Here is a 12,500-nt window from a genome sequence, read left to right as displayed (position 1 = left end):
CTGGGGGGGGGCTTTAGAGAACAGTATCATCTCTATATCCTCTCCCCTCTGGGGGGGTAAACAGTATCATCTCTATATCCTCTCTCCTCTGGGGGGGGGGGCTTTAGGGAACAGTATCATCTCTATATCCTCTCTCCTCTGGGGGGGGGCTTTAGTGAACAGTATCATCTCTATATCCTCTCTCCTCTGGGGGGGGCTTTAGGGAACAGTATCATCTCTATATCCTCTCTCCTCTGGGGGGGGGGGCTTTAGTGAACAGTATCATCTCTATATCCTCTCCCCTCTGGGGGCTTTAGGGAACAGTATCATCTCTATATCCTCTCTCCTCTGGGGGGGGGCTTTAGTGAACAGTATCATCTCTATATCCTCTCCCCCCTCTCTGGGGGGGCTTTAGAACAGTATCATCTCTATATCCTCTCCCCTCTGGGGGGGGGGGGGCTTTAGTGAACAGTATCATCTCTATATCCTCTCCCCTCTGGGGGGGGGCTTTAGTGAACAGTATCATCTCTATATCCTCTCTCCTCTGGGGGGGGGGGGGCTTTAGTGAACAGTATCATCTCTATATCCTCTCCCTCTGGGGGGGCTTTAGGGAACAGTATCATCTCTATATCCTCTCCCTCTGGGGGGGGGGGGGCTTAGTGAACAGTATCATCTCTATATCCTCTCTCCTCTGGGGGCTTTAGGGAACAGTATCATCTCTATATCCTCTCTCCTCTGGGGGGGGGGCTTTAGGGAACAGTATCATCTCTATATCCTCTCTCCTCTGGGGGCTTTAGGGAACAGTATCATCTCTATATCCTCTCCCTCTGGGGGGCTTTAGGGAACAGTATCATCTCTATATCCTCTCCCCTCTGGGGGGGCTTTAGTAAACAGTATCATCTCTATATCCTCTCTCCTCTGGGGGGCTTTAGTGAACAGTATCATCTCTATATCCTCTCTCCCTCTGGGGGGCTTTAGTGAACAGTATCATCTCTATATCCTCTCCCCTCTGGGGGCTTTAGTGAACAGTATCATCTCTATATCCTCTCCCCTCTGGGGGCTTTAGTGAACAGTATCATCTCTATATCCTCTCCCTCTGGGGGCTTTAGAGAACAGTATCATCTCTATATCCTCTCCCCTCTGGGGGGGGGCTTTAGTGAACAGTATCATCTCTATATCCTCTCCCTCTGGGGGGGGGGGGGGGCTTTAGTGAACAGTATCATCTCTATATCCTCTCTCCTCTGGGGGGGCTTTAGGAACAGTATCATCTCTATATCCTCTCTCCTCTGGGGGGGGCTTTAGGGAACAGTATCATCTCTATATCCTCTCCCCTCTGGGGGGCTTTAGTGAACAGTATCATCTCTATATCCTCTCTCCTCTGGGGGGGGGGGCTTTAGGGAACAGTATCATCTCTATATCCTCTCTCCTCTGGGGGCTTTAGGAACAGTATCATCTCTATATCCTCTCTCCTCTGGGGGGGGGCTTTAGGGAACAGTATCATCTCTATATCCTCTCCCCTCTGGGGGGGGCTTTAGTAAACAGTATCATCTCTATATCCTCTCTCCTCTGGGGGGGGGGCTTTAGTGAACAGTATCATCTCTATATCCTCTCCCCTCTGGGGGGGGGGAGCTTTAGTAAACAGTATCTCTATATCCTCTCTCCTCTGGGGGGGGGCTTTAGTGAACAGTATCATCTCTATATCCTCTCTCCTCTGGGGGGGGGGCTTTAGAGAACAGTATCATCTCTATATCCTCTCTCCTCTGGGGGGGCTTTAGTGAACAGTATCATCTCTATATCCTCTCTCCTCTGGGGGGGGGGCTTTAGTGAACAGTATCATCTCTATATCCTCTCTCCTCTGGGGGGGGGGCTTTAGAGAACAGTATCATCTCTACATCCTCTCCCCTCTCTGGGGGGGGGGGCTTTAGGAACAGTATCATCTCTATATCCTCTCTCCTCTGGGGGGGGCTTTAGTGAACAGTATCATCTCTATATCCTCTCCCCTCTGGGGGGGGGTATCTTTAGTGAACAGTATCAGTCATCTCTCTCTCTGAGGGGGGGGGTTTAGTGAACAGTATCAGCTCTATATCCTCTCTGGGGGGGGGGGGGGGTTTAGAGAACAGTATCATCCCTCTCCTCTGGGTGGGGGGCTTTAGAGAACAGTATCACCTCTATATCTCTCTCCTCTGGGTGGGGGGCTTTAGAGAACAGTATCACCTCTATATCTCTCTCCTCTGGGGGGGCTTTAGGGAACAGGAATGGTGATGGCTTGGACCTGGATTGGACAGCTGACTAGGAACACATTTATAAAATGACTTAATGCTACTACGCCAAATATCTTCTGTCTGTGTGTGTATCTGTGTGTGTATCCGTGTGTGTATCCGTGTGTGTATCCGTGTGTGTCTGTGTTTCCGTGATGAGCTTACCTCATTTCCATGCATATTCCCAACATATTTGAATTCAGGAATTCCCATCCGGTGCTCAGCCGGATTCTTTCCCAGAATGAGCACCCAGAGGTCTCTCCCTGCCAACAAACAACAGCACCATTATACAGAGGAATCACCAAGATATTTACTCATCAAATCAATTCAAACCAGTGTGTTCGTGGGACGGCCTGTTTTTTCCCCACCAGCCCCTAGAGCAGGACAGAACATTATTCAGAGTGTTTTTGATTTCGTGGAATGGCACCTGGCAACTCAACATCAGCTCACAGCCCCTCTCCTCTGCCCCCTCTCCTCCCCTGCCCCCTCTCCTCCCCTGCCCCCCTCCTCCCCCCCCCCTCCTCCCCTCCCCCCCTCCTCCCCTCCGCCCCCCTCCGCCCAGTCTCCTCCTCCCCTGCCCAGTCTCCTCCTCCGCCCAGTCTCCTCCTCCGCCCAGTCTCCTCCTCCGCCCAGTCTCCTCCTCCGCCCAGTCTCCTCCTCCGCCCAGTCTCCTCCTCCGCCCAGTCTCCTCCTCCGCCCAGTCTCCTCAGTCCTCCCTGCCCCCTCTCCTCCCAGACTACAGGATAGAATCTCTGTTCTCCCCATAACAACTATAGTAACCAAACGTCTCAATAACCTCAAATAGTGTTCAATAGGAAGAGAACTGAAACTCCCTCAATCCCAGCTCAACCAATCCAACGCTTTTACATTTTGTGGGATATATAGTGAAGGAATGTACACTTCAAGGAGGTAGTATAGATTATTGTCCTGTATGAGAGAGACTTCCTGTGTTCCAGCATTTGTCAGAGCTCTACCACACAACACGTCTGAACCTGCTCCATGGCCAGTACGTCAGGATAGGCAGCAGTGAGTCATCCTCAAGACGAGCTGCTTCTGGCCAGACTAGGATAGAATCTCTGTTCTCCTTTCATAACAACTATAGTAACAGACTACAGGATAGAATCTCTGTTCTCCTTTCATAACAACTATAGTAACAGACTACAGGATAGAATCTCTGTTCTCCTTTCATCACAACAACTATAGTAACAGACTACAGGATAGAATCTCTGTTCTCCTTTCATCACAACAACTATAGTAACAGACTACAGGATAGAATCTCTGTTCTCCTTTCATAACAACAACTATAGTAACAGACTACAGGATAGAATCTCTGTTCTCCTTTCATAACAACTATAGTAACAGACTACAGGATAGAATCTCTGTTCTCCTTTCATCATAACTATAGTAACAGACTACAGGATAGAATCTCTGTTCTCCTTTCATAACAACAACTATAGTAACAGACTACAGGATAGAATCTCTGTTCTCCTTTCATAACAACTATAGTAACAGACTACAGGATAGAATCTCTGTTCTCCTTTCATCATAACTATAGTAGCAGACTACAGGATATAATATCTGTTCTCCTTTCATCATAACAACAACTAGAGTAACAGACTACAGGATATAATCTCTGGTCTCCTTTCATCATAACAACAACTAGAGTAACAGACTACAGGATATAATCTCTGGTCTCCTTTCATCATAACAACAACTAGAGTAACAGACTACAGGATATAATCTCTGTTCTCCTTTCATAACAACTATAGTAACAGACTACAGGATATAATCTCTGTTCTCCTTTCATCATAACAACAACTAGAGTAACAGACTACAGGATATAATCTCTGGTCTCCTTTCATCATAACAACAACTATAGTAACAGACTACAGGATATAATCTCTGTTCTCCTTTAATCACAACAACTATAGTAACAGAGTACAGGATAGAATCTCTGTTCTCCTTTCATCATAACTAGTGATTTTGTTCACCCTCTTATGGCTCTAAGACAAGTCTATAATGGAACCAAATCCTCCACACAAATCACACACATGCATGCAAGCACAACCCCCCTTACCCCTCCACCCCCCCCACCCATCCACACCCCCACCCTCAAACCCCCCCCCCACTTAAACTTCTGACCAATTATGTCTGAAAGGTTGAACATAGAAGCCTGTCATCTCAGCACAGCTGTTTCTGTCCAGGGCTTAAAGACGAAACCCCTCAAAGTGTCTACAGGACACAAAGACGCACGGGAGGGGTCAAGTAGGAAGGGGAGGGGTCAAGTAGGAAGGGGAGGGGTCACGTAGGAAGGGGAGGGGTCACGTAGGAAGGGGAGGGTCACGTAGGAAGGGGAGGGGTCAAGTAGGAAGGGGAGGGGTCAAGTATGAGGGGAGGGGTCAGGGGGGGAGGGGTCAAGTATGAGGGGAGGGGTCAAGTATGAGGGGGAGGGGTCAAGTAGGAAGGGGGGGGGGGGGCAGCAGTAGAGGAATGATCACAGAGGGAGTCAGCGGAGGAGAAGGGACGAGGCAGGTGGTGTACTAGATTTAAAACAGTAATTAGCCAAGAGTCTCACCTCGAGCGGCACGGGGGATCACCAGAAGATTAGGAGGGAGGTTCAATTAACGGGCCCAGGACGGGCGACAGGCCTTGAAACACGATGACCTCACAATCTGACAGAGATTTAGTGCAGGCAGGGGCCAGGCAGGTACACAAGAGGGCCTAAAGATACTGTACGCTACCTATAGTGGAACTGACAGAGATTTAGCCTGCAGGTATACAGAGGGCCTAAAGATACTGTACGCTACCTATAGTGGAACTGACAGTGTTTAGTGCAGGCAGGGAGCCAGGCAGGTAAACAGAGGGCCTAAAGATACTGTACGCTACCTATAGTGGAACTGACAGAGATTTAGCCTGCAGGTACACAGAGGGCCTAAAGATACTGTACGCTACTTATAGTGGAACTGACAGAGATTTAGCCTGCAGGTACACAGAGGGCCTAAAGATACTGTACGCTACTTATAGTGGAACTGACAGAGATTTAGCCTGCAGGTACACAGAGGGCCTAAAGATACTGTACGCTACTTATAGTGGAACTGACAGAGATTTAGCCTGCAGGTACACAGAGGGCCTAAAGATACTGTACGCTACTTATAGAGGAACTGACAGAGATTTAGCCTGCAGGTACACAGAGGGCCTAAAGATACTGTACGCTACTTATAGTGGAACTGACAGAGATTTAGCCTGCAGGTACACAGAGGGCCAAAAGATACTGTACGCTACTTTATAGATGAACTGACAGTGTTTAGCAACAGGAAATCTTATTAACAATATCACACACCAGGAAGATACTTAAAAATAAATTGACAATGAGCACTTAGATTTGGTTATTTTCCCGGTTTCATAAATTCATGGAATGTTTGGGAATGACGTAGAAGAAGACATTTATGATTCTACAGAAATAAACTGGGAAAGCTGCCGGTCATTTGGACAACTAATAGACACTGTTGTAAATAAAACCCTGATTAAAAATAAAAAAAACACTGTCTTGTCCTGGACTGGAGTCTACGCAGACCGGCGCAGCAGAGCCAATCAGAGATACAGTAGACCTTTATGCAAACAAGCCATTTGTACACAGGCCTGGCATCATTCACTATGAACTGGACTGTGTGTTTACAGACAGTAGGGCCTGTCATCAGTCACTATGAACTGGACTGTGTGTTTACAGACAGTAGGACCTGTCATCATTCACTATGAACTGGACTGTGTGTTTACAGACAGTAGGGCCTGTCAGTCACTATGAACTGGACAGTGTGTTTACAGACAGTAGGGCCTGTCAGTCACTATGAACTGGACTGTGTGTTTACAGACAGTAGGGCCTGTCATCAGTCACTATGAACTGGACTGTGTGTTTACAGACATTAGGGCCTGTCATCATTCACTATGAACTGGACTGTGTGTTTACAGGCAGTAGGGCCTGTCAGTCACTATGAACTGGACTGTGTGTTTACAGACAGTAGGGCCTGTCAGTCACTATGAACTGGACTGTGTGTTTACAGACAGTAGGGCCTGTCATCATTCACTATGAAGTTAAACAAGCTAAGCGTCAGTACAGAGACAAAGTGGAATCTCAATTCAATGGCTCAGACACAAGAGGCATGTGGCAGGGTCTACAGTCAATCACGGACTACAAGATGAAATCCAGCCCAGTCACGGACCAGGATGTCTTGCTCCCAGGCAGACTAAATAACTTTTTTGTCCGCTTTGAGGACAATACAGTGCCACTGACACGGCCTGCAACGGAAACATGCGGTCTCTCTTTCACTGCAGCTGAGGTGAGTAAGACATTTAAACGTGTTAACCCTCGCAAGGCTGCAGGCCCAGACGGCATCCCCAGCCGCGCCCTCAGAGCATGCGCAGACCAGCTGGCCGGTGTGTTTACGGACATATTCAATCAATCCCTATACCAGTCTGCTGTTCCCACATGCTTCAAGCAGGGCCACCATTGTTCCTGTTCCCAAGAAAGCTAAGGTAACTGAGCTAAACGACTACCGCCCCGTAGCACTCACTTCCGTCATCATGAAGTGCTTTGAGAGACTAGTCAAGGACCATATCACCTCCACCCTACCTGACACCCTAGACCCACTCCAATTTGCTTACCGCCCAAATAGGTCCACAGACGATGCAATCTCAACCACACTGCACACTGCCCTAACCCACCTGGACAAGAGGAATACCTATGTGAGAATGCTGTTCATCGACTACAGCTCGGCATTCAACACCATAGTACCCTCCAAGCTCGTCATCAAGCTCGAGACCCTGGGTCTCGACCCCATCCCTGTGCAACTGGGTACTGGACTTCCTGACGGGCCGCCCCCAGGTGGTGAGGGTAGGCAACAACATCTCCTCCCCGCTGATCCTCAACACGGGGCCCCACAACTAAGCGTTCTGAGCCCTCTCCTGTACTCCCTGTTCACCCACGACTGCGTGGCCACGCACGCTCCAACTCAATCATCAAGTTTGCGGACGACACAACAGTGGTAGGCTTGATTACCAACAACGACGAGACGGCCTACAGGGAGGAGGTGAGGGCCCTCGGAGTGTGGTGTCAGGAAAATAACCTCACACTCAACGTCAACAAAACTAAGGAGATGATTGTGGACTTCAGGAAACAGCAGAGGGAACACCCCCTATCACATCGATGGAACAGTAGTGGAGAGGGTAGCTAGTTTTAAGTACCTCGGCATACACATCACAGACAAACTGAATTGGTCCACTCACACTGACAGCGTGATGGAAGTCGCAGCAGCGCCTATTCATTTCAGGAGGCTGAAGAAATCCTGTTGTCACCAACAAGCCTGAAAGACTTCTACAGATGCAAATCGAGATCTCATCCTGGCCTGTTCACCGCCTGGTCAACAAGATCAATAAGGCTCTCCAGAGGGTAGTGAGGACTGCACAATGCATCACCGGGGCAAACTACCTGCCCTCCAGGACACCTACACCACCCGTTGTTACAGGAAGGCCATAAAGATCATCAAGGACATCAACCACCCGAACCACTGCCTGTTCACCCCGCTATCATCCAGAAGGCGAGGTCAGTACAGGTGCAGCAAAGCTGGGACCGAGAGACTGAAAAACAGCTTCTATCTCAAGGCCATCAGACTGTTAAACAGCCACCACTAACACTGAGTGGCTGCTGCCAACACTGACTGTCATTGACACTGACCCAACTCCAGCCATTTTAATAATGGGAATTGATGGGAAATGATGTAAATATATCACTAGCCACTTTAAACAATGCTACCTTATATAATGTTACTTACCCTACATTATTCATCTCATATGCATATGTATATACTGTACTCTACATCATCGACTGCATCCTTAAATAACACATGTATCACTAGCCACTTTAACTATGCCACTTTGTTTACTTTGTCTACACACTCATCTCATATGTATATACTGGATACTCGATACCATCTACTGTATGCTGCTCTGTACCATCACTCATTCATATATCCTTACGCGCTACTTAAAGTACATGTTCCTTATCCCCTCACACTGTGTATAAGACAGTAGTTTTGGAATTGTTAGTTAGATTACTTGTTGGTTATCACTGCATTGTCGGAACTAGAAGCACAAGCATTTCGCTATACTCGCATTAACATCTGCTAACCATGTGTATGTGACAAATAAAATTTGATTTGATTTGATTTTTGGACAGTGTGTTTCCAGGCAGTAGGGCCTGTCATCATTCACTATGAACTGGACTGTGTGTTTACAGACAGTAGGGCCTGTCATCATTCACTATAAACTGGACTGTGTGTTTACAGGCAGTAGGGCCTGTCAGTCACTATGAACTGGACTGTGTGTTTACAGACAGTAGGGCCTGTCAGTCACTATGAACTGGACTGTGTGTTTACAGACAGTAGGGCCTGTCAGTCACTATGAACTGGACTGTGTGTTTACAGACAGTAGGGCCTGTCAGTCACTATGAACTGGACTGTGTGTTTACAGACAGTAGGGCCTGTCAGTCACTATGAACTGGACTGTGTTTACAGGCAGTAGCAACCATTGTTCCTCATTAGAAAAATTCGCTAAAAGACACAAAATTCACCTGAATGGATTTCTGTAAATATGTAAATGCTTTGACAGTACAACTCAAGGACCGTCCCTCCCCCGACCCGGGCACCCAGGGACCCTCTGCACACGTCAACAACGTAAAATAGGTCCCTCAGAAGCATCGTTACCCATCGCTCCACAAAAGCCTCAGCCCTTGCAGAGCAAGGGGAACCACTACTTCAAGGTCTCAGAGCAAGTGCTGTCACAGATTGAAAGCTATTTAGCCATAGCCCTCCACCGCTATCAAGCTAGACCGTTTCACATCCGTTACCTCAGCACCACCGCTAACTAAGCTAGCCGTTTCACCCAGTTACCTCAGCACCCTCCTAACTAAGGGTAGCCGTTTCTGGACCCTTACCTGCACCACCTGTTAACTAAGCTAGCCGTTTCACATCCGTTACCTCAGCACTACCGCTAACCACGCACGCCTAAATCATCTTTGCGGAGCACAACAGTTTCAGGCTTGATTACCCCAGCACCACCGCTAACTAAGCTAGCCGTTTGTCATCCGAAAATACCTCAGCACCAACGCCAACTAAACTAAGCCGTTTCATTCCGTTACCTCAGGACCACCGCTAACTAAGCTAGCCGTTTCCACATCCGATCAGCACCACCGCTAACTAAGCTAGCCGTTTCACATCCGTTACCTCAGCACCACCACTAACTAAGCTAGCCGTTTCCATCCGTTACCTCAGCACCACCGCTAACTAAGCTAGCAGTTTCACATCCGTTACATAAATACCAGGAGTCCTCTTACATTTGGGAACTTTACAGTCCTGTTGATCAAACAACCATGAAAGAAAAAAAAGGTAGGATCTCTCTCCCTCAGTTACACACATCAACAAGATCAATAACTAACGCAGAACAAGAAAAGAGCACAACGCATCACCGGGGGCAAACTACACCTGCACCACCCGATGTTACAGGAAGGCCATAAAGATCATCAAGGACATCAACCACCCAAACCACTGCCTGTTCACCCCGCTATCATCCAGAAGGCGAGGTCAGTACAGGTGCATCAAAGCTGGGACCGAGAGACTGAAAAACAGCTTCTATCTCTGGGCCATCAGACTGTTAAACAGCCACCACTAACATTGAGTGGCTGCTGCCAGCACACTGACTTGTCCAAAAATATTGAGTCATTGCGAATGGGTGGAGGAAGCAAACAATGTACCAGGCTAGGTGTGATCTACAACCTGAAAACAATATTTATTGGACAAGCCACTTTAAATGTATTGCTGAATGATATTAGAATAGGACTTCATCCATCTATTCTGCCAACAATGTCTTACTGTCGGTCATGGAATTCTGAGCAAAATATATATTTCAAACTGTTTATGAAGCCAATTTGATATGATGTCGGTTTCACATCTGCAAAGTAATTAAAATGCTGATGGATACTGCCTAAACACACGCTACTTAAAGATACTGCCTAAACACTCGCTACTTAAAGATACTGCATATACTGCTAAAGACGCTACTTAAAGATACTGTTCCTAAAGACCTAAACTTAAAGATACTGCCTAAACACGCTACTTAAAGATACTGCCTAAACACGCTAGTTAGATACTGCTAAACACGCTACTTAAAGATACTGCCTAAACACGCTACTTAAAGATACTGCCTAAACACGCTATTAAAGATACTGCTAAACACGTATGTAACAAATGCCTAAACATTTGATTTAAAGATACTGAAACACGCTACTTAAAGATACTTTGAAGATTTGATTAAACACGCTACTTAAAGATACTGCCTAAACACGCTACTTAAAGATACTGCCTAAACACGCTACTTAAAGATACTGCCTAAACACGCTACTTAAAGATACTGCCTAAACACGCTACTTAAAGATACTGCCTAAACACGCTACTTAAAGATACTGCCTAAACACGCTACTGCCTAAATACCTCTCCACAGGTGCAAGACAAACTACAGATGTAGGAACTTCATTTGATCACTCGTGTTGCTGGGAATTTTCCTGCAAACTTGTAGTGTATTTTAGTTTTTTTTTAAAAGCTTCTACAGTTTGCAATTTCCCCTTTGAAGTTTCAGACTTGATTTGATTTGATTTGCCCTAACAAAAAAATGTATCAACCCTTTCAAAAACAAACATTATAATCCACATTTCCTGTTGCTGCAGGATCATTTTCCTGCTGTAGCAAACGGACTCAAATTAAGATCCTATGTCTGTACCATTCACACTCTAGGATATCAGCAAGGGTGGCTGTATTCAAAATGGCTGGCTGAAGAAGTTTTACATCGGAGGGTATTGTCTTAGCCTGTGTCCCAAATGGCACGTTATTCCTCATAGGGCTCTGGTCATAAGTAGTAGGGCACTATAAAGGCCATGGAATAGTGGACAATTTGAGAGTCATCTTCACAGTGTTGTAGGACTTCTGTCCTCTCTTCACCTGCTTTACTTTAAACCCTTAAGGCCTCAGGATCCGTACGGCTCCAATCTAAAGTTAATTCCTGCCAGGTTCTAATCAATTAAAACAGTGAATGGCTGAGCACAGACAGATGTCATCACAGGGTTCTATCGTCTGAGAAGACAGACCAGACCAGAAACAAACAGATGACATCACAGGGTTCTAGAGTCTGAGAAGACAGACCAGAAACAAACAGATGCCATCACAGGGTTCTATAATCTGAGAAGACAGACCAGACCAGAAACAAACAGATGCCATCACAGGGTTCTATAATCTGAGAAGACAGACCAGACCAGAAACAAACAGATGCCATCACAGGGTTCTATAGTCTGAGAAGACAGACCAGACCAGAAACAAACAGATGACATCACAGGGTTCTATAGTCTGAGAAGACAGACCAGAAACAAACAGACAGATGCCATCACAGGGTTCTATAGTCTGAGAAGACAGACCAGAAACAAACAGACAGATGCCATCACAGGGTTCTATAGTCTGAGAAGACAGACCAGAGACAAACAGACAGATGCCATCACAGGGTTCTATAGTCTGAGAAGACAGACCAGAGACAAACAGACAGATGCCATCACAGGGTTCTATAGTCTGAGAAGACAGACCAGACCAGAGACAAACAGACCGATGCCATCAGAAGGTCCTAGAGTCTGAGAAGACAGACCAGACCAGAAACAAACAGATGCCATCACAGGGTTCTATAGTCTGAGAAGACAGACCAGAAACAAACAGATGCCATCACAGGGTTCTATAATCTGAGAAGACAGACCAGACCAGAAACAAACAGACCGATGCCAACAAAAGGTCCTAGAGTCTGTTCTGTCTTCTCAGAAACAAAAGGTCCTATAGTCAGTTTGTTCTGTCTTCTCAGAAACACAAGGTCCTATAGTCTGGTCTGTCTTCTCAGAAACACAAGGTCCTATAGTCTGGTCTGTCTTCTCAGAAACACAATGTCCTATAGTCTGTCTTCTCAGAAACACAAGGTCCTAGAGTCTGTCTTCTCAGAAACACAAGGTCCTAGAGTCTGGTCTGTCTTCTCAGAAACACAAGGTCCTAGAGTCTGGTCTGTCTTCTCAGAAACACAAGGTCCTATAGTCTGGTCTGTCTTCTCAGAAACACAAGGTCCTAGAGTCTGTCTTCTCAGAAACACAAGGTCCTAGAGTCTGGTCTGTCTTCTCAGAAACACAAGGTCCTA

General features: G+C 46.7%; 2 protein-coding genes across 2 annotated transcripts in view; one reads left to right on the top strand and one right to left on the bottom strand.

Moving 5' to 3' along the window:
- The window catches only part of LOC124018745 (nuclear pore complex protein Nup107-like), a 230,538-nt gene that overhangs the window by 160,325 nt on the left and 57,713 nt on the right, over positions 1 to 12,500 (top strand). The gene's annotated exons all lie outside the window — the stretch shown is intronic.
- LOC124018753 (carboxypeptidase M-like) overlaps positions 1 to 12,500 on the bottom strand; it is a 94,515-nt gene that overhangs the window by 72,023 nt on the left and 9,992 nt on the right. Inside the window, exon 3 of the mRNA XM_046334107.1 lies at positions 2,403 to 2,500. Within this exon, the coding sequence (XP_046190063.1) occupies positions 2,403 to 2,500 (98 nt within the window). The remainder of the gene's footprint in view (positions 1 to 2,402; positions 2,501 to 12,500) is intronic.

The sequence above is a fragment of the Oncorhynchus gorbuscha genome, unplaced genomic scaffold (assembly GCF_021184085.1).
Source record: "Oncorhynchus gorbuscha isolate QuinsamMale2020 ecotype Even-year unplaced genomic scaffold, OgorEven_v1.0 Un_scaffold_576, whole genome shotgun sequence".
Classification (NCBI taxonomy): domain Eukaryota; kingdom Metazoa; phylum Chordata; class Actinopteri; order Salmoniformes; family Salmonidae; genus Oncorhynchus; species Oncorhynchus gorbuscha.
The sequence above is the reverse complement of the archived record's forward strand: the minus strand, read 5'-3'. Positions and strand labels throughout refer to the sequence as shown.